The sequence below is a fragment of the Temnothorax nylanderi genome, unplaced genomic scaffold, assembly GCF_030848795.1.
Source record: "Temnothorax nylanderi isolate EJ_2023f unplaced genomic scaffold, tnyl_v1.0 TNYL_tig0048_pilon, whole genome shotgun sequence".
Lineage (NCBI taxonomy): Eukaryota > Metazoa > Arthropoda > Insecta > Hymenoptera > Formicidae > Temnothorax > Temnothorax nylanderi.
The window spans coordinates 23,342-46,577 of NW_027249110.1; the positions used below are offsets into that span (position 1 = coordinate 23,342).

At 40.4% G+C, this 23,236-nt stretch overlaps 2 protein-coding genes across 7 annotated transcripts; one reads left to right on the forward strand and one right to left on the reverse strand.

The window, feature by feature from the left end:
• Positions 1–1,233: 1,233 nt before the first annotated feature.
• Positions 1,234–18,615, forward strand: Ufd4 (ubiquitin fusion-degradation 4-like). 6 transcript variants are annotated; one of them, XM_071705807.1, is made up of 22 exons: positions 1,244–1,533; positions 2,268–2,313; positions 2,764–2,903; positions 2,980–3,214; positions 3,354–3,694; positions 3,797–4,856; positions 6,445–6,841; positions 7,251–7,286; positions 8,204–8,470; positions 8,576–9,129; positions 9,229–10,135; positions 10,228–10,514; positions 10,598–10,855; positions 10,962–11,172; positions 11,447–11,647; positions 11,987–12,246; positions 12,561–12,719; positions 13,316–13,531; positions 13,614–13,858; positions 13,980–14,550; positions 14,690–15,747; positions 15,933–18,615. In XM_071705807.1, exons 3-22 carry the CDS (start codon positions 2,764–2,766, stop codon positions 16,213–16,215), a joined length of 7,686 nt encoding a protein of 2,561 aa, XP_071561908.1. In that variant the 5' UTR covers positions 1,244–1,533; positions 2,268–2,313; the 3' UTR covers positions 16,216–18,615. The 6 variants fall into 6 exon arrangements, with proteins under 6 accessions (XP_071561906.1, XP_071561905.1, XP_071561911.1 ...); XM_071705808.1 differs by lacking the exon at positions 7,251–7,286; XM_071705805.1 differs by lacking the exon at positions 7,251–7,286 and having other exon boundaries at positions 1,234–1,364; positions 3,354–4,856.
• Positions 18,601–21,855, reverse strand: Mdh1 (malate dehydrogenase 1). The gene is made up of 5 exons (XM_071705811.1): positions 21,689–21,855; positions 21,096–21,291; positions 20,277–20,599; positions 19,627–20,004; positions 18,601–19,330 (listed from the first exon to the last, which is right to left on the reverse strand). Exons 1-5 carry the CDS (start codon positions 21,689–21,691, stop codon positions 19,232–19,234), a joined length of 999 nt encoding a protein of 332 aa, XP_071561912.1. The 5' UTR covers positions 21,692–21,855; the 3' UTR covers positions 18,601–19,231.
• Positions 21,856–23,236: the final 1,381 nt, after the last annotated feature.

A 23,236-nucleotide genomic window follows, 5' to 3' on the forward strand; every position in this document is an offset into this window, starting at 1 on the left:
TCACGCGGCCTCGCGGGGGGGTATGGGGGGGCGGAGCCCCCCCATTGTGGGGTCTGGGGGACGGAGTCCTCCAGTACCTCAGCCTCCGTCCACGCGGCCTCGCCGGGGGGTCTGGGGGCGGAGCCCCCCAGCGGGGAGTTGGGGAGGCGGAGCCCCCCCAGGGGTCCAGGGGGCGAAGCCCCCGGTCAGGAGGGGGTGAGGGGGAGGGCGAAGCCCTCCCCCCCCACTCGAAGCTAGTTTTCAATTACAGCGACAGCGACGGCGCGGCAATCGAACAAGGACAGATGCCTCTCGTCAAGCCCGGTGTCCACGATGCTATAACTGCGTCCGAGTTTCCCGTTTAAGCCAATGAAACTGCTGGTTTTCCGGTATAAGAGCTGCAAATTGATTGGCTTAAACAGGAAACTTGGACACAGTTCTTGCATCGCATGGACACCGGGCTTTAGAAAGAGACAAAGGCCGGTATTCATAGTCAGTTCTTATATTTAAGACCGTCTTCGGTACAATCTTAAGATGTCATTAACCAATTACAGAGCGCGCATTAACATCTTAAGATATTACCCTAATGCTGGGTCTACAATGCGAGTCGCAAAGTCGTGAGTCGCAAGAATTGACCAATCACAGTCGATTATTCTCCTCAAATTCGACTGTGATTGGTCAATTCTTGCGACTCACGACTTTGCGACTCCCATTGTAGACCCAGCATTAGGGGGCTTAAAACACCTATCGTAGACGGGCACTGATTGGTCAATTTCTTAGGGCTTACGGCTTAAATCAACGATTACGGCCATCATAGACTGCGTTTACACGGCACCGTTAATCGGGTTTTATAACATCGGTAGTTCTTAGGCCGGTCAATCACAGCTATTCCATTCTTCTGAAGAATGATTACGATTGGTCTTCCTGACAACTACCGATGTTATAAAACCCGATTAACGGTGCCGTGTAAACGGAGTCATAAATCCAGCCTTGAGAGCCACTTCGACCAAACTCCAATTAACTTAATCGTTTATTTGGTCCATTGGAAATGACCAATCGCATTTGCTCATTAAGCAGATTGACAAATGCGATTGGTCATTTCCAGTGGACTAATCAACGATTAAATTAATCGGAGCTTGGTCGAAGTGGTCCTAAATTCATCTAAATTCGTCCATATCTCTTTACATGTAAGTTCGACTTGCTGCTCGTTAAACGTGGCGACTCAAGCGAATAGCGAATAGCGAGTAGCGAGCGGAGCGGAGTAGCGAGTTTCGTGATTCCAGTCTACGTTGTATGAACATCGAGCATGAACGTCACAATTCACATATGTAAATGGCGAGGAATATATATGACGTATCGACGATATAAAGAAAAAATTATTTGCGGTGAGTGCTTTGTCAAGTCGATCCGTTAACACAAAAAAACGCAGATCGCGTTGTCAGCGGATGAAATATACATAAACGATCCGTATCTGTTTTGCGCGTTGATAAACGACATTTGTGCAAGAGGATGGCAAGTTGACCTATCGCGAAGAATGGAATGCCTTGTACAACGGTACGTTCCAACTTCCAACGATAGGCGTACGTACGTAACGTATGTGCCTGCGCGTGTGTTGACGATCGGTGTGTGAATGCGCCTGATGCGTGTGATGTGAATATTATAAATCTGTCGAGATATAATTATCACTTCGATCGTGCTGTAATTTCTTTGTCTTATTTACTTAATCCTTAAAAACGCGAACAATTCGCGAGTCACATATCGAAGGTTAAACACGGTTAGGTTTCCTCGATGATATCTCAACTGTATCTCACTTCGTCTCACATCGTCCTCGCGACTCGGACTTTTTTCAATCTTTAGTACGCGATCGAGCCATAATATACCTGTATCTGTATTTATACACAAGTATCGTATTGTACGAGTACCGAAGTCGCATTTTTATTCCGTCCAACTCGTAGTAATGACGTTCGGTTTGCTGCGCTGCATTTGACTCTCTGCGTGTAACATCTCAGGAAAGTGCGGAACCAACCTGCCAAAGACACACTCGTATTGTCCTAAAATTATGAGAAACATTACAGTTTGCTACATTACTGTATTTCAATTATATTTATACATCGTTATTATACAGGATAGATGTTTGTACAATGACGCTATGCTTGTGACTCTTGCTTGTCTTCCTTACCTTTTTTTTTCTTTTTTTTTTCCTTTTTTATTTTTTTTTCTTAAATAAGTAACACAAGCGATTACGGCAATTTGCATAGTTCAATGATGTTTTTCTGTCTAACTTTCAGGATATTGAAATAAAATCGATCCATTCGGTGCTATTCAAGGTATAAGGTAAGTGATGGAAATAACAACAAGTTGCTGGATTACGTTACATTTTCTAATAGAGATGAAATCGTTTATCGTATCTATGTACCAGCAATTTACGATAATTAATCAATATCTCTTTCTTTTTAACTTTGATTTTATTCATTCGATTATCTTTGGCTTTGTATCGTCGACATTTGTTTATTATATTCAAAGAGTCGCTGTGTGGTAGTTTGTCGAAAGTAATTACGGTAACTCCATCGCGTATATAGAAACACTCGTCGTCGTCGTCGCTCCGTCAGGTTTTTAGACAAATTTCTGTCGTTTTACCGTTGATTTATACAATAGTTTGCAAAAATATTTACAATATATTTCTCTTTAAAACGCGTAACGCCGCGTTTTACGGTACTTGTACCTTCAAGTATAATTAAGCATAATTAAGATGTGTAAAATGATGTTTCCTTGTCTTTTTTTGAGATGGCGGATGTTGATCCCGAGACTTTGCTAGAATGGCTCAGTATGGGGCAAGGAGACGAAAGAGACATGCAGTTAATTGCATTAGAACAATTGTGCATGCTGTTACTCATGTCCGACAATGTGGATCGTTGTTTTGAATGGTAAAATAACCGCACTGTAATTTATATAGCAATTTGTACGTATGTAATGTATAAACATTTTGCGTTGCGTTCTCAGCTGTCCTCCGCGCACGTTTCTCCCAGCGCTTTGCAGAATCTTTCTGGATGAATTGGTGCCGGATAGCGTGCTCGAAGTGACCGCTCGAGCCATCACGTATTACTTGGACGTCTCCGCGGAATGTACGCGCAGAGTGGTCGCCATGGAAGGTGCCGTAAAGGCTATCTGTAGTCGCCTCTCTGGCGCTGGGCTCGGCTCTAGAGTCAGTCGGGACTTGGCGGAGCAGTGTATAAAGGTACGCGATGCGCAACGAGTCTATGATTTGAATATCAAGATTACGTCAACGACCCGTGTAAAATGTCAAAATGTTACGTTGAGTAGGCTGGTAAATTATCGATAGAATCTCACTCTTTTTTGTAAATGCTTTAAATCAGGTATTGGAACTTGTATGCGCGAGGGAGGCGGGTGCCGTGTTCGAAGCTGGTGGTCTACCTTGCGCGTTGTGTTTTATCCGAGAACACGGAGCGCGTGTACATCGAGACACGTTGCACTCGGCGATGGCGGTCGTTACTCGATTATGCGGCAAGGTTGAACCTCAGGATAAGGCTTTGCCCGATTGCGTCGAGGCTCTATCGGTCTTACTCAGACACGAGGATGCGCACGTTGCGGATGGGGCACTTCGTTGCTTCGCGTCACTGGCGGACAGATTTTCCAGAAGGGGGACGGATCCCGCGCCACTAGCGTCAAATGGATTAGTTTCCGAACTTTTATATCGGTACGCCTGTCGTCGTAATCTTTTGCCGACACACACGCCGTATCGCGTTTTATTGGTTTTTCCTTCTTTTTTCTTTTTAAGCCAAATCGAATCATTTTGTAGATTGTCAAATGCAGCAGGCCCTGGCACGTCCGCTACGGCGACTTGCAGCAATCCAAAGACACCTCCGCCATCCAGTACCGTGACTACGGTTCCAACTCCGGAACCAAAGTCCTGTGCTTCCGTTTCAACTATAATTAGCCTTTTATCGACCCTTTGTAGAGGCTCGCCGTCCATCACGCATGATCTTCTACGTTCGGAATTGCCAGATGCGATAGAAAAGGCACTAAAGGGAGACGAGCGATGTGCTCTTGACTCCATGAGGCTGATTGATCTTTTATTAGTCTTATTGTTTGAGGGAAGATCAGCATTGGGCCGCGGTACGACTGGTGGCCCGTCCGGTCCCTTGCTACCAAGACTGAGACGTTTGGATAGCGCTGGAGAAAAGTCGCACAGACAATTGATCGATTGCATACGTTCCAAGGATACGGACGCGTTGATAGAGGCGATCGATACGGGAGGAATCGAAGTTAACTTTATGGACGACGTCGGGCAAACTTTGCTCAATTGGGCCTCGGCATTCGGTACGCAAGAGATGGTCGAGTTCTTATGCGATAGAGGAGCGGACGTTAATAAAGGCCAACGATCGTCCAGCTTACATTACGCGGCTTGTTTCGGAAGACCGGCTATCGCCAAAGTTCTCCTTAGGCATGGCGCTAATCCTGATTTGAGGGACGAGGATGGTAAAACACCTTTGGATAAAGCCAGAGAGCGCGTCGACGAAGGTCACAGAGAAGTTGCAGCCATTTTACAGTCGCCTGGGGAATGGATGTTACCGCCGAGCCAAGAACATAGAAAACTTGAGACGGAAGTGGAAGAATTCACGGAACCTAAGGGTGATCCTGAAATGGCGCCTGTTTACCTGAAAAGATTGTTGCCGGTGTTTTGTGCAACTTTTCAGTCGACTATGTTACCGAGTGTTAGAAAAGCGAGTTTAAGTTTGATTAGAAAAATGGTGCATTACATCCAGCCAGAATTGCTTATAGAAACTTGTGGATCTGATAGAACCGGGGGATGTGGAGCTATGCTCGTAGAAGTAATTGCCAATGTTTTAGACAATGAGGTAAGCATAATAGTAGTATATAATTGAATGTTTACTTTTTTTTTCCATCAACTACAACTATTGGATACGGTGTTTCGTGTTTATGTGTAACGTATGGACGAAAGAGCGCTATGCGTACAGAGAGAGAGAGAGAGAGAGAGAGAGAGAGAGAGAGACCTACATTCGAATGACTTGTATATTTCGAAAGAAAAGGATTCCTTTCTGTATGTATTTATCGATTAGAGGAGAAATCTCTCCCTTCCTTTTCATGTGAGAGATTCCGCGAAAATGACGCGTATCGGATGAAGCTATATGTAAGCGTTATGGTAAGCGTTTACGTAATAGAATTCTCCTCTTATCGAGAAATATCGACAATTATCGAGCTGTCAAAAATCCGATTTCAAAGACAAAACGGAGATCCCAAAACATGCATGCAGGCAGAGAGAGAGAGAGAGAGAGACAGTCAATTCAAGTGATATTCAAGTGATTGGCGATATCAGTGATTTAGTCGAGACTGTTCACAGGAATATGAGATAAAGGCGCCATTGTCATCACCTGCTTTTAAGATGTTTGGCCCAAAATTACCCGGCCTTACGACTCACAAGTCTTCGAGTTTTCGCAACTACATTCTCGACACGACGGTAACGTCTATTGCATCGTTCTATCGCCCGCTACTTGCGAAAACTTACTTTGGTCGTTTTTTTCACGCTGTTCCTAGTACCGCAAATTTCCAATTTAAAAATTTTTCAATTAATAATTACGTCGAGATTACTTCATATACGTTTAACATTAACATAATAAAATGCATTCGTTGTAATTTACTTGAAGCGTGAAATTTAACTCACTAAAATTAAACTTGATTACGCATGTCTTGTATCTCCACTTGATGTGTTACACTTAATATTACTCGAGTCTAATTCCAGGACTCACAGATATCTTGCGTCGTATTATGCGGTTATTGTTATTCTCTTATAATGGAATACAATTGGTAACCAAAGGTAAACTAAAAGACACAAGTAATAATATAATCGGTCTGTCCACAACACATTTGATACACATTTGCGGCGTGTATCATTTATCTCGTAAAGAAAAAGAAAATAAAAATAGTGAACTTTATTATTATTATTAATATTATTATTATTATTATTATTAATGCAAGAAGGCGAGATTTTGTAAGATAATGATCGAGATCGTAAAGGGGTGAATAAAGAGCGGACACATAAACCTTGAAAGTTTTGTCAAAGAATCAGGGACTTGACAAGATAAAACGTATCAGATCTACTTTCGTCCACTGCCTGTTTGCCGTTGATGGGATCTAAAAATGTTTACGTTTGTTCCAACGGATAAGAAAGAACGATGTATACAACCGTCTTTACCACATCTATTACAGTTTTATAATTTTGCAAAGTAAAAAAACTGCAGTTTTTTCTTATATATATACATATATATTATATAGAGTGAATTTTTTAGACGACACACACAACGTTTGTCCTTGTTTTACGTTTCAGAAAGAAAATCTTTTCACTTTATTAATTTCTCTTTTGTCTCAGTTGTTTTGCGTTTTACATATTTCAACTATTTAAAAACTCGTGTGTTTTAATATTAACAGGAAGATGAGGACGGTCATTTGGTCGTCCTGCAAATGATACAGGATCTGATGATTAAAGGCAAAGATGAATTCTTAGAACATTTCGCACGTTTAGGAGTATTTTCAAAAGTTGCCGCTTTAGCCGGACCGCAAGAAACTACACCCGAGCCAGAAGTGGAATCGACACAATCTGGAGAAGAACAAAGAATGGAAGATGCGAAAGAATTATTAATAGGAAGAGCATATCACTGGAGAGATTGGTGCATATGTCGAGGACGTGATTGTCTTTACATCTGGTCCGATGCGGCAGCTCTAGAACTATCGAATGGAAGTAACGGGTGGTTTAGATTTATTCTTGACGGCAAACTGGCAACTATGTACTCTAGCGGAAGCCCGGAAGGTGGAACGGACACATCGGGTGAGCATACACAGATACCCGCCGGCGCGCGCAATAAACCGACGCACGCACACATGCATGCATGCACGCTTGATCCTATATTTGCAAAAATCATATTAATCTCGCATCATTTTTCACATTCTTCATCTGCTGTTACCCTTTTCTTCATCGGAGAGAGAAAGAACCGCTTTTTATCCCTTTTCATCATTAATGATAAATCGATGAATCTAATATACACATATATATATATATATATATACACATATATATATACACTATATATATATATATATATATATATATATATATATATATATATTATATTTTTTTTCTTCAACGCCACTTTACGTTGCACTTTATTTTCCATTTGTGATTAACTTTCACGAGGGGAACTATGTAAAGAATAACTGGTTTTACTAACTGCCTACAGGAAAGGGGAGGAACACAGAGTCGCTTACCACTGAAGGTAGGTCACATACGTGTTTTAACTCATGTAATGACACTCTGGTCCCTTATACCATATTTTACCCTTATACATTTTAGTACATTCTACGGTAGTGATGGGATTAGGTATCTTACAAGCAAGATTGAACTCTGTTGGCGTAGTTTCCAACTCTCTATGATTACTTGAAAAAAAAAATTAAAGAGCGATACATCAAGTATTATTCGAACCTGGTCGAAATAGGTTCGAATCCTCTATGAGTATCTCGGAAAACAAGAGTGTTCCAAAGTATTCCAAGTAGACTCGAATCTGGATCAAATATGCTCTGATAAAGTACTCATAAACGGTTTATTTTCAAGTACTTAATCAGAAATTTAATTTATGAAATATAATGTGGGTGTGTATACACATATACGCACATACATCTCTTTTATTATTACAATTACACATGATAACACTTGAATATTCTTACAACATGATATATTCGAATGCCACTTGTAAAAGATTTGCTTCTTCACGATGCGTCAACTACTTGCAACCGGTACAAGTACATTTCGAATCTTGCGGACACTCGTTCCAACTAAAATTCGAAACAAACTAATTTCGAGATTCGAGATACTTTGCAAATACGGTGTATGAAATATTATTTTTTATGGAATATTACTCGAATCCACGGAAAATGAAGCTCGATTATTGGATTTGACTCGGATTTTCAAGTAGATACATATTGAACTTGATCCCATCTCTATTCTACAGACGCGCGATATAAAATAGTTTGTCGAACCTTGACTCTCTTCTCTCTTCTCAACCGTCAACTTGACTCTCGTAACGTGTAATACGTGGCATACGTTCCATTCACTTTCACATACTTGATTTGACATTGTTCGAGCGAGACGACCTCATCGTCATCTAACGCGATATACGCCATAATATCCTTGCAGAAAATCGTGGCGAATTTCTGGAGAAACTGCAGAGAGCACGTAGTCAGTTAAAAGTGAATTTTGTAAGTCAGCCTGTGCTCTCTCGGCCTGGTACTACACGCCTGGTCGTAGGAAATTGGGCATTATCCAGTAGAAAGGAGAGCGAATTGTGTATACATAATAGCGATGGCCAACAACAGGCAACCATTCTAAGGGAAGACTTGCCAGGTTTTATCTTCGAATCGAACAGAGGTACTAAGCATTCCTTCACAGCGGAAACGAGCTTAGGTACGGGAGAGGAGTATCTCATTATTTGTTATCTCACATTAATAGCCATTATTAATGTTGGACACCTTAATCTTAATTCTATTATGGTTTGTTATTTACATTTAGGTCCAGAATTCGCAGCAGGTTGGACTGGCAAAAGGGGGAAGAGATTGAGATCGAAGATCGAAGCGATTAAGCAGAAGGTTAAGGTACAAGCGCAGGAGATATATGAGCGTTACTTTAAAGCGGCTCAAGCTCAACCACGCGGTGTAGTCGCTAAGCTCGGTGCCATTGTCAATCAGATAGAGAAAGCGTCTCAAAAGCAACAATCTGGAAGTCGCGAATGGCGCAATATATTGCAAACTGCGTTAGAACAACTCAAGGTATTACTGAATGAGGAGGGTCGAGTGTCCGCGTATGAGCTGCACTCTAGTGGTCTCGTACAGGCGTTGCTCGCCTTACTGGCCGCGCCTCCTGGACCCTCGCCCCCGACATTAAGAACGACCAAGCTTAGGATGCAAAGGATAACTGCGTTCAAGAGCTGCTTCCAAACAAAGGACACGAATAAGGAGCCTAACTCGGCGAAAATTTTAGTCCACAAGTTGGTTTCGGTGCTGGAATCGATAGAAAAATTACCCGTATATCTGTACGATACACCCGGATCGGGCTATGGTTTACAGGTACGCCAACGACGTGCGTGCACGTCGATAATAATAACACAACTTAATTCTTCCGCGCGTGTTTCTGATCACACATGCATGTTTCGATATGTTTCGCAGATTTTGACTAGGAGATTACGCTTTCGATTGGAGAAAGCTTCTAGCGAGAGCGCGTTAATAGACCGATCCGGTCGTAGCTTGAAAATGGAGCCATTAAGCACGATACAACAATTGGAGAATCATTTGTTAAAAATGGTGGCTAAGCAGTGGCACGATCACGACAGGTCTACGTTCGCTTTTGTGAAAAGATTGAAGGAAGAAAGTAGAATAACGTTCAAGTATCAGCACGATTTTGACGAGAATGGTTTGCTATATTGGATCGGAACGAATGCTAAAACTTGTTCCGAATGGGTGAACCCCGGTCAATATGGTTTAGTTGTCGTCACGTCGAGCGATGGGAGAAACCTGCCGTACGGCCACCTCGAGGATATACTCAGCCGTGACCCGTCGGCGTTAAATTGTCACACCAACGACGACAAGCGGGCGTGGTTCTCGATAGATCTTGGCGTTTGGATCATTCCAAGCGCTTATACCTTGAGACACGCGAGAGGATACGGTAGGAGCGCATTGAGAAACTGGATGTTTCAAGCGTCCAAGGATGGCATTACCTGGATAACGTTGTACGCCCATGTAGACGATTGTTCTTTAAACGAGCCAGGTAGTACGTCTACCTGGACGTTGGAGCCACCGAGCGAGGAGACGCAAGGCTGGCGACATTTACGTCTACAGCAAATTGGAAAGAATGCATCTGGACAGACGCATTATCTGTCTGTGTCTGGTTTTGAGGTTTACGGCGAAGTTACCGGAGTATGCGAAGATTTAGGTCGCGCAGCCAAGGAAGCCGAAGCCGGTGTACGGAAGCAGAGAAGATTTATCAAGACGCAAGTTCTTAAACACTTGGTTGCGGGAGTTCGAGTGGCTAGAGGTCTAGATTGGAAGTGGAGGGATCAGGATGGCGTACCACCAGGTATAGTATACGATACACCACGAGTATAATACGATAATAAAAGTGCCACCAATGTAACACACGAGTTGTTGGACGCCTGTGTGTTGATATAGGCGAAGGTACGGTTACCGGAGAATTACATAACGGATGGATAGACGTAACGTGGGATCACGGTGGATCGAATTCGTACAGAATGGGTGCGGAGGGAAAATACGATCTCAGGCTGGTTGGCGCTGGTCTCGATACGGATAACATGGCAAAATGTAAGAGCGGTGGAGGAGTTTTAACGGGTCGAAAATCCAACAGCACTCCTAGTTTACCCGATTGCACCGATACCGCTATGCGTGGTTCGGTAGCTTCTACGGATCAAGCTGCGAGTGCGGATAATCTAGCGGCAAAGGTACACAATTTATCCATCCGTTGCGCTAAATTTGCTAAATTAATTGAATTGCTTCTTGACTAATTCTAATTGCCGGCAAGCAGCAAGCTGCCGAATCGATAGCCGAGAGTGTGTTGTCGGTAGCCCGTGCGGAAGCAGTGGTTGCCGTGACTGGGGAAAGCGGAGCAAACTCGACGAGTGAACTTTCAGTTGTGTTGCATCCCAGACCGGATACGACTGTTACTAGCGATCTAGCTACTATCGTCGAGAGCCTCACCCTCAATACCGATTGCCCGGTGAACAGCACTAGTAACCGAGCGTCCAGTTCGAAACCACTTTTCGCTACTGTGCGAGGAAACAAGGTGAATTGTGAGATTGTTGTTGTTGTTTGCAAACAATATCCTTCTCTTAGAGTTTAGATATCGCAATTTATATACTGACAAATCGATATGCGCGCGATACATATAGGCTAGTGGAGGCTTACTGAGTTTGGAAACCGCTGAGGTTCTGGACCGTATGAGAGAGGGTGCTGACAGATTACGCAACAATACCAACAGTTTTCTGAGTGGTGAGCTACTTGGTTTAGTTCCGGTTAGAATCAGCGTTTCTGGCGAGTCAGAGGAAAACTCGTTGAGGATTAAATCTGTACCGAGACATCATCCTACTGGGATCGCGGACGGTATGTGTATCGATGTGTAACTCGTTTCCGATATACCTTTCAATATACTACTGATTTTAGCACTGTAATGCTTACATTTAAATCAGACATCTATCAGATCGAGAGAGATCCATCTCCGTAACTATATACACCTTTTAAATTAAACACCTCTCATGTTCGTATATGCGGTAGATACAGAACCGCACTTGTTAATCTGTGACCGAACATTGATTTCCTTTCCTCGTGCTCGTGCTGATAGCGTATGTAAAAATTCCGTACATTTCCTTCGAATTAGTTGCTAAAGACTGTACTCGAGAGAAAGAAGCTAGCTCGTCTACGCAAAATGCAACGGGCGGTTGTCCTGTTGTGGTTACCAATCCCATGTCGGTATCTGTGCCTAATCTCGCTTGTTCCGATGCTAACAATACCTTGGAATCAACAGCTGCTACTGGTTTATTGGAAACTTTTGCCGCAATGGCGCGAAGACGAACATTAGGTTAGTTCCAAATTAAATAATTAGTCGCGACGAGACTACCTTTGTTGTTGCTATCAAAAATTCACTTCATCGTTATTATTATTACTATTGTTACTATTACTATTGTTACTATTACTATTGTCACTGTTACTATTGTTGTTGTTGTTATCAAGATACATCCTTGCATCTGCAATTTTTGCGAAATGCTAATACATGTAAAGCTGTTGGATTATATTTAATTACGTTACATGTAGAAGGATGATAATTTTTGCGGGCCTCTTTGCGCGGCATTGCATTTCTTTCGTAGCGAATAAACATCTCAAAAAGATTTTTAAAAAAAAGGTCAAAAACATTTTTCAGGACCCGCGGGTGGACAGCATCTCGCTTCAAATTCTAATACGAGTTGTAATCCAATTCGAGGACCGAATTCCGTATCTAGTCTCGTACGATTGGCACTCAGTCCCAATTTTCCCGGTGGTTTACTTAGTACGGCGCAAAGTTATCCAAGTTTGACGAGTAGCGGACAAGTAGCCGGTAGTGGCGTTACTACGACAACTGGACCAGGTTTAGGACAAGCGCTTACCATGTCTCTGACTAGTACGAGTAGCGATAGCGAGCAGGTAAAATTACTATTTAAAGAATAACTTACTTTTGAGTAATGCCAATATGCTCTATTGAAATGTACTCTCTCGCACAGTTATCGGGGGCCCCGATTCCCTGAATTCATTCGCGAGAGAAACGTATGTGCAAATTCTGCTCTTACAGAAAAGTTGCAAGTTGATTGGTAAGTCGCGTGGCTTTTAGAATTTACGCGTACGACGTTTCTCTTGCGAATGTATTCGCAGAACCGAGCCTCTGTTTGTTTACTTGGGGATCAAGTTGCGCAAGATTGGTTTTTTGCCTTAATACAACGCACATATATTTATGATTCCAGGTCAGTCTTGAAGATTTCTTGGAATCCTGCGGAGGTGTCGCGACCTCTAGCACCGGTGGAGGTCGTACTACCGGTGGCCCTACGCTTTTGACCGAATTGGAAGATGACGAAGACGGTGTTCTGGAAGAGGAAGAGGATAATGAAGAAAATGACCAAGAAGTAATTGCGCAGTAGTATTTCGTTACGCGAGAATTTTATCGATGATTCCAAGAGATAGCTGTCTGTAAGCTTTGTTTTTATCGGGTGTATTCTTCGACTCGGTCGGAATCTCCATCTCCTCTCCTTGGAGGTTTCGTCCATCACAATTAATGATCAACATTCGTTATATTACAATTCTTAAGCTAATACAATTAATACGTCTTGATATTTTCATTACGGAAAAATTCAAGCAAACGAAATCCAACCCGATTGATCGCGAGAACGCGATGGAACAAAATTGGACAACTTGATTTGGAATCACTGTGTGTGTGTGTGTGTGTGTGTGTGTGTGTGTGCGTGTGTGCGTGTGTGCGTGTGTGCGTGTGTGCGTGTGTGCGTGTGTGCGTGTGTGTGTGTGTGTGTGTGTGTGTGTGTGTGTGTGTGTGTGTGTGTGTGTGTGTGTGTGTGTGTGTGTGTGTGCACGTTAGGTATCGAGGTTTATGACAGTTTATGACCTCGGCAACGTATATATCGAAACAACACCGTCAGAACGGTGCTTGTTAACGTAAATAATTATGCATCGTCAAACGTAACCGTCGTTATATATTACATCTCAGGAAGAAGATGAAGAAAATGAGGAAGAAGGTGACGGCTGCGAAGGCGAATACGAAGAAGTAATGGTAAGTCGTAATCTCCTGGCGGCATTCATGGAAGAAGAAGCACCACAGAGCAGCAAGAGACGCGCATGGGACGATGAGTTTGTATTAAAGCGTCAGTTTTCCGCTCTTATTCCTGCTTTCGACCCACGTCCTGGCCGAACAAACATTAATCAGGTAAGTAATGTATAATGTAAACTATAAACTAGATACGACAATTTTATAAAAGTTGCATCACTCCGAGATATTTTTACGATAGACAACGGATTTGGAAGTTCCCCCTCCTGGCAGCGAAGCGCAAGTTAATAGTCGTATCGGGTCATTACCTATGCCTAGACTTTCCTTATCGTTGAAAGGACCAGGTTTCCCGGGTATACCGGATGTCGAGATATCGCTTTCGGACTCGCACGCTAGTATTTTTCAAGCGGTCCAGGAACTGATGCAGTTAACCGAATTGGGCAGCCGTCAGGAGAAATTGAAAAGGATATGGGAACCAACCTACACGTAAGAATTTGAATTTTGCCGATTACAATAATTATCCCTAAAAGTACTGTGAGAAAAAGAAAAAAACAACAGATTGTTCGATTGATCCTATCCATCTCGCTTCTTCATTTTTCAAATATAGAATAATATATAAAGAAGCCAGGGACGAGGAGTCGTCTGGCAGAGCGACTCCGATCGTAACGTTGTACTCTCGTAATCCGACGCAAAACGCAAACGCGTGCACCGTCGAGGATGTTCTACAACTCTTGAGACACGTATTCGTATTGGGTACTGTTCGCGATGAGGGCGCCTCGGCGGAGCAGGACGAATCGAACGATACGACCTACTGGCTTCACCCGGATGATTTCACATCTAAAAAAATCACGAACAAGATCGTACAACAGATTCAGGACCCATTGGCTCTGGCCGCTGGTGCACTGCCCAATTGGTGCGAGGAGCTCGCGCGAAGCTGTCCGTTTCTACTACCTTTCGAAACGAGACGACTCTATTTCAGTTGCACCGCTTTTGGTGCTTCGCGATCTATCGTATGGTTACAAACGCAGCGAGATGCGATCCTCGAAAGACAAAGGGCACCGGGTCTAAGTCCACGGCGTGACGATAGCCACGAATTTCGCGTCGGCAGGCTTAAGCACGAAAGAGTCAGCGTACCTAGGGGAGAGAAGCTGTTGAATTGGGCGGAGCAGGTGTTGAAGGTAAAGGAAAAAGAGATGAAAAAAAATTGCATTTCGCGTACAACGATGCCGACAGCGTGTGAGGATAGTTGTGTGCGTCAACGTATATTTATCTATATTTTATTTTCATCTCGTCTTCCTTTTCGTTTTTCCCTCGTAGGTGCACGCAAACCGCAAGAGCATACTCGAGGTAGCGTTCGTAGGAGAAGAGGGTACCGGTCTCGGACCTACCTTGGAATTCTTTGCGCTAGTCGCTGCGGAATTGCAACGTAAGGACCTGGGCCTCTGGTTATGCGACGACGACACCGCCGACGACAATGCCACGCGGATCTTAAACGAAGAGCAAGCGTGCGTTTCTGGAGAGAAGATTCGGCCTGCGGGATATTACGTAACGCGTGCCAGCGGCTTGTTCCCAGCCCCATTGCCACAAGATTCGGCAGGTTGCGATCGCGCTGTTCGATATTTCTGGTTCCTAGGGGTCTTTTTGGCAAAAGTTCTCCAGGATAATAGATTAGTAGATTTACCGTTATCCCGTCCATTCTTAAAATTAATGTGCCGTGGTGATATCTCGAACAATGTCAATGAAAAAATCGGTCTTACCGGCGTCACGCAGGAGAGCATGTCATCTAGCATGTCGAGTAGCTTTATATCGGAAGAAGGGGAAAACGATGCTGCGTACTCTTCGTTAGAACCTTGTCCATGGTACGCCGGATTATTAGACATAGAGGATCTCGTCGAGGTGGATCCTGTAAGAGGAGAATTTCTAAGAGAGATACAAAATGCGATGGCGAAGCGCGATAGAACTTTTTCCGATGGTCCAAGCTCCGCTGACGAAGAAACGTCATTATACATTACTCATCCATCGGGTACTTCGGTGGCTATCGAAGATTTAGCATTAACCATGACGCATTCACCAAGTTCGAAAGTTTTTCAACATGATCAAGTGGAATTGGTGGAAGGTGGCTCGGATATCGTAGTAACGATAGAAAATGCAAGGGAATACGCGAATCTTACCATCAATTACTGCCTTAACCAGGGAATTTATAGACAACTCGAAGCGTTCAAATCGGGCTTTTCAAAAGTCTTTCCGATGGAAAAGCTCCATGTTTTTAGTCCAGACGAAATGAGAGCGATGCTTTGTGGAGAACAGAATCCACAATGGACGAGAGAAGATTTGCTCAATTACACCGAGCCAAAGCTAGGATACACAAAGGAAAGGTAAGACTAAGAATTAATAACGGACATATATTTTGGTAACAAACTTATTTTTTTATAATAAACTTGATGAGCAGAGTCTGTACAAATCTGCGTATATCCGTAGAGATAGACGTAGATTTAATAGACTCGCACAATAAACGAGCATTAACCCTACATTATTTCATTTGATGCAATTTGTTTTTCAGTCCTGGTTTCCAAAGATTTGTCAACGTGTTGTTATCATTAACTGGTTCTGAAAGGAAAGCGTTCTTACAATTTGCCACTGGTTGTTCGGCTCTACCTCCAGGAGGTTTATGTAATCTACACCCCAGATTAACTGTTGTGCGGAAAGTGGACGCTGGTTCTGGTGGTTATCCTTCTGTTAACACTTGTGTTCATTACTTAAAATTACCGGAATATCCTACTGAGGAAATCCTAAGAGAAAGGCTGTTGGCTGCTACCCGAGAAAGAGGGTTTCATTTGAATTAAATTTATTCTCTTGTCCCAAGATTCGAATTAGTCGTAGATTATGCGGAAAAAATTATACTTGACAGATGTGTGTGTGGTGTGTGTGTGTGTGTGTGTGTGTGTGTGTGTGTGTGTGTGTGTAAATTTAATTCAAATATATATATATATATATATATATATATATATATATATATATATATATGCATATGTATGCTGTGTATGTAAAAACGAGTGTGAGAACGGCCTTTATTGTAATTTGATAATTTTATTTTTCTGGTACGAATTAGTATAAATAGACAACAACTTGGTAATTTGAGACTTTGAAACTTTGTCTTTGCAAAAATACGTGTCTATAATGTTATTTATACATGTTTTTTTGGTCTTTTGTTTCGCCTCTGCATTTTATTTTATTTTTAAATTTAGAAACTTAAAAAGTGATTCCACGTATTCTTGTTCTTTTTTTGAGATACGTATCAAAAAATGTATCTTACCATTTCAGTAAATCAGTACATTTATCATCCGATACTTTAAGCTCTCTTGAAATCACATTGGTTTTCTGTATATTCATCTTTGTAATATTTCGTATATACATATATTGTGTTGATTCATAAATGAGTTGCGCGTTTTCTTTTATTAAGGTTTTCTAAATGACGGAACGCAGTGGGCTCTACGATGTGTTTATCATCTCTGCTTTCTCGTTGCGTAATATGGATTTTGTTCCATCAATAACTGTAAAGCATAGTCATGAGAAGCCGGAATGACAGCTTTGATTCGGAATCAGTCCATGATTTATCCTTCAAAGTGATATCTCCCCAACGAAATTTCATACATCACTTTCGCACTGCTCGATCTGACGATTATGACACTTTCACAATACATACTACAAATTTTCCGAGTCGTTACAGCAGCACTGTTTCCTTGTTTGAATTCGTTAAAAACGTCATGTGGTGCGTATGTACTTTCAGATCTTCCATTTCAAGAGTTCACTTTCACGATTTTACACAAGCTGATGTGTACAATTATAGTAATATACTGATTTACAACCGAGGGACCTTTTACCGTCATATAAATTAAAACATTATTAAATACAATTAGTAACTTGGGATCAATTTTTCTCAGAAAAGATAAATTGATATTCGCCCGCGGGATTTATTTATGAATCAACCTAATATATTAAATATAGATAGGGCAAAAAGTACATATATATGATATATAAATATTTATATTTAATGTAATTTCTTCGCGTGAATTAGTAATTATCCTCCATTTTATTTTACCATAGATATCGTTAAGTCGAATTAAGTTGAATCTACGATTTATAAACTATGATTAATCAGATTTCTGCAAACATATTGCACCTTGATATATATACGTTACGTTAATTGCAACTTATGACAGATGTATTATTTTCTTGTACATTGCAAGTGAGAAAAATTGTTCGAATACATGCACACGCGCGCGCGTGCGCGCGCGCACACACACACGCATTAATGCACGCATGAACGAGTGCGATGTGTGTTCGTGTGTGTGCGTGTACGTGTGTGTGTTAGTCTGTGTGTGTGTGTGTGTGTGTATGCGTATGTATGTTATGTAATTATTGGAACATTCAAAGACATCTATGGAAATGACATGTTTGGACATTTAATTGCTTAAACTATTATAAAATAGGTTGAATTTGAAGGCTGTTTTTTTTTCTTTTTTTCCATAAAATGTCTATAGAAGTATTTTAAATATATTTGCTATTTTCGTGAAACAAAAAAAACATGAAAGCTTTTCTTCGCTAGAAATGTTATCGTACTTTGAAAATAGTCTATGCAAAAAGCAAATTTTGAAAGAATTTCTATTTTCTTTATTATGAAAATACTTGTATGCACATGTTACGCGTAAACAGATTAACCTGCTATAAATGTTTATGCAAAGAGAATTATATATAAATTGAAATTGACATATATTCGCAAAATGATAATTTTTCGTTAATGATATCGAAAATGATGTTTCGTATAGTATCTAGACCAATGTTTGCAGCTTTCAAATACCTGCTCCTTAACTGTATATTTGTGTATTGTGTATCTAACTTCTAAATATTCGAAACGCAAGAGTATCTCTTTATAAATGTGAAAAGAAAAACCAAATTGCGACATTACGTTGCAAGCGTTACCAGGACCGGATAAATTAAACTCTACTGCATCCTTGTATAATACGCTACTTAATGCTCACGCGCGCGATTATTATAATAGAAAAAAAATTCGAAGTATATAGTTGTAACGATAGATTTTAGAAAATAAGATATAAAGATAATATAAATGTGAGAAAAGAGAGATTGATTAATATGATATTGACATAAAAAATTATCATTACTGTAACTGTAAATTATTCTCATGAAGGAGACGAATAAAAGCAAAAAAGTGCTGTAAAGTATAATATATTTCCCAATATATATACCTTTGTTGCAAGTTTTATAAAGTCTATACATATACATTATGTATACCATCTTATGTACATCGATAATTTGTGCGTACATGATTTATAACAGAATACATATAACATTTACAATTTTAGTAGTATTTACGTATTAACGGTTTCATTTCTCTCATCTTCTAATCAAACTATTTCATTCGGTATATTTACATTAATTATTAAACGTTATACGGTGTTCCAAAATTTGAATTAAAAGATTACGACATGTGTATTACTGCAATCTTTTGTTTAACATCAGTTTAGTGACGGTGCCAAATGTGCGGTTACCGTAGATTCGCGACTTACAAACATAATATAACCGCACATATGGCTGTGTTGAATCACGCAACTCGTTATCGGACCGTTATATCCTACTATTCGGAACATTACTATTTGAAATACGAAATTGTTTCCATTAATTAGCTTTTTACGATGTCTACCGCTGCGGAGTATTTTTATATTCAATTTTTGGAACGTACGTGTATGCGTGCCAAATGTATGTGTGTATTAATTATATATTCTACAATTTTGCTGACACAAATTTCTTTCGCGTCTCATTGTTTGGCGCTGATGTTACTAGTCACTTTTTTAGCACGTTGTTTGCCTCGGCACGTTCTTCCTCTAATTCCTTAGATGTAATATCCAGCTTTGACTTTGCAACGTTGTTATTTGGGAGATTCTGAAACAAGATTACAAGATGGACTTTTTCCAGAGTCTTCTTTTTCTATAAATGTAGTGAGAGATACTACGTTTACTATTGATAATTTTTATGTCGTATAATCACGTAAAAAGACACTATCGTTATTTGTGTAAAAGTACAAATCATTAAATCGTTACTGTGTTAATAAGATAAAATATACGAGTATCTCAGAATTATGAAAAGAATCTACATATGAGAAATCGAGTATTTCGTACGTCACATATTGTGTATTTGAGCTAAAATTGCTTCGAGAGTCACTTTACATAACGACTTACTTGCACTATCTCATACCGCTTGTCCTTGATAGTGACGGGAAAAGAAAACACGATATCTTTTGGGATTCCATAACTCCCATCGGACACAACGCCCATGCTAACCCACTCTCCAGGCTTAGTACCGAACCACCAATCTCTCATATGATCTCCAGCGGCTTTAGCAGCGGACATGGCGGAGGACATTTTTCTGGCAGCTATTACGGCGGCGCCGCGTTTTTGAATTGTTTCTACGAAGTTATTATTCAACCACTCGTCATCGTTTATCTCAGATGGTACTGTTTTTACGCCGGATAAAAGCTCTACAGTTGCATGCGCTGCATCAGGATATTGTGTAGAACTGTGATTACCCCAGATAATGACGTTCTTCACTTTATCAACCTGTCGTATCACACACACACACACACACACAACAAGATTATAGAATAGAATATATATTCAAGATAGCACATAACACACGTAATGCTAAGCGACCGGCCCAAGTACGCGCAGTCTTGCATTGTATCGCTAATTATATTTAAAAAAAAAAAACCCCCCAGTAAAAGGAAAAAATCAAGAAAAATATATCAAATCGCAATAGTAAAGTAGTCAAATTTCATATGCTTCGTCCGAAAAACCGTTTTGAGTTTTAAGCACAATGATACGCGTATTACCTGTACGTTTAATCGTGCGGCTAACGCTGCCTGTGCTCTGTTTTGATCCAATCTAGTCATCGCGGTAAAGTTTTCTTTCGGAATGGACGGTGCGTAATGCGAACAGATAAGCGCGTTAGTGTTGGCTGGATTACCTACGACTAGCACCCTGACATCCTTACGAGCATACTTATCCAGTGCTTCACCTTGCACCTTGAAAATGTCTACATTTGCGGTCAAAAGATCTTTACGTTCCATTCCTTCCTTTCTTGGCATCGCGCCAACCAAGAAAGCAGCTGCTACGTTTTCAAAGGCCTTGGCTGGTTCGGCCGTTGGCAAAACCTCTAAAAATTAAAATTAAGCTATCTACAGCCGTACGAGCTATTAGTGAATGTAAATTAGTAAAAGTTGGAAATACACAAGTATTTGCATGGCGATGTGTGGTGGCGGTAAAAGTATAATGTTATACAATATATTCTAAAATCTACATATATTATCAATAGATTCATTGAAGAATATGTATTTTCTTATAACGTCTTCCCCTATCGATTTATTCTCACAAGTTTCAACGGGAAACTGCAGTTATTATTATTGCTATTGTTACGCTTAAAAAATCACTTCTTCAAAGCCCAAATAAATGAATCTTAAAATGCTCTGCTAAAATATGAAAACTACGACATTATGTTTCCCCCAATTTATCTTTACTATAATTTCATATATTTAGGCATGTATATAAGGCATGTATAATAAACAAGCATCTTATATATACTTACAAGCATTATTCAATATATTTTATTTAAAATCAGGTTTTAAATGTATAATTAAACTTGCAATGCCCACCTCGTAAGAGAGGAAGTGCTAAATCTTCCAATTCCATAACCACACCGTCCAATACTTTCATCATGGGTGGAATATCTAATAATCGGAGATTAATGGATTGTTGCGGACCAAAAACTGTACCAGCTGCAATTTGGTACAGCAGAGAATAGGCAATTTGCCCAGCAGCACCGGTAACCACGACATTTATAGGTTCCGTCTAATATAAAATTAACGAAAAAGATTATCCCCTTTGACAATATTACGTTTTAATAATTATTATATATATATATATATATATATATATATACACAAGGATAGCATGAAACACACATGGGCTTAATACATGTATATCCAGGACCAATAATTAACAAAATTTTATAAGATATTGGATATATGTATAACAAAATCTTCTTATTTATTAAAATCTAATTATTGCATTATATGTTCTACGAAATAAAGTGATTAAATTAAAATTGGAACATAGGATACGATATATGACTGTATATGGAGGTCAAATAAAGGTGACACCAAAGGTCTAATATATTCTACTCGAGTAATCTCATTTGTGCTACGTTATTTTTTAGTCAACGCGAAATGTAATATCAAAAACTCACCATTTTTCTCTAGTAATATACTGATTATCAGCGAAATAACAGGAGAAAGAATCGCTCGGTACTCAATACCTAAAATATTACGATTAACCAAAAGACTAAGAATAGCGATCGACTGCCGACTGGAACCACCGTCCTGGAAAACGGTGCCGCCTCCAATAATCCAATCCAATCCGCCCAGTGGCCAATAGGCCAATGGGTCTGTTTCTTTTAGCTGCACTGACTGAGCCAGGGCTGAACTTCACTCCAACTTACCGCACTAGTGTGCACCAGTTCAGCCAGTGCAGCTAAAAGAAACGGAATTCGATCAAGTTCACTGGCCTAGTTTACACCGGTAACTTGATACGCGTATTAAATAGTAAATAACTAGTAAATTAGTTTGATTATTGGCTCGTCAGCTCAAATATACTATTTGATACGCGTATCAAGAGATGGGTGTAAACACTGGTGTAAACATTCGGCAGACCAAGCCGCTCAGTAGCGGTCGAACGTGATTGGTTCTTACTTTTAGAACCAACCGATCAACGCGGAGTGTTGATTAGACGAACTCGACAGTTGTGCAGTTGTGTCTGCTGAACACGCCCACTGTAAACTAGGCCATATATACTACGTTTACGCGAGCGTTAAGGGTCGACAGGAGTTAGAGTGGAGACCTCTGGCGGGTTGCTTAGCTGCGAGTCCGTATTTTATTTATTATAAATTTTTTAAGAGCCAAAATGAAAAATCCGGCTATGTACCGGGTTGCGGCTGATCTTACTGATTAAAACGAGCATAAGTTTAATGAGATTCGTTAATTAATTTGGCTAAAATTTGGGAAAAACCGTTTCTAAGCAGCTTTTTAGGCCTGAAAAGCTGCTTTGAGACGGTTTTTCCCAAAATTTAGCCAAATTAATTAACGAATCTCATTAAACTTATGCTCGTTTTAATCAGTAAGATCAGCCGCAACCCGGTACATAGCCGGATTTTCCATTTTGGCTCTTAAAAAATTTATAATAAATAAAATACGGACTCGCAGCTAAGCAACCCGACAGAGGTCGGTAGTGTTACTCCTGTCGACCCTTAAGGGGATCCTGCAGCCGTATGATTTACCGACATTATCGTTTTCACATAAATCTTTTAATTGGCTTTATAGAATTGCAAAAATCTTTTACAGAATTAAAGTACGCACAAAAATCTAGGCTAGAACACGCGATTTTATATAAAAAACACCAAAAAATTAAAAATGTTACTTATTTGGGCACATACAGCTGTCACCTGACGACAATATTTGGTTAAAACAAAAATTCTGCAGTTTATACATACATAATGTTTGTCTCCTAGCCTTAGGAAAACATGTAGGAATAATATCGTGCAAGTAGAAGTAAGATTCAATGCGTACAATAAAAGAAAAATGTGAATTTTATTTTAGTACTGCAAATACGGATGCAGACTGACAAGAAGAGCAGCAACAGTAGTTGTCGAATCTTGCAAGAGATGGCGAGCAATCAAACAAGGACAGATGTCATTTCGTTAGACAAAGACAGATATAGGGAAAACAAAATTAGAAAGGTT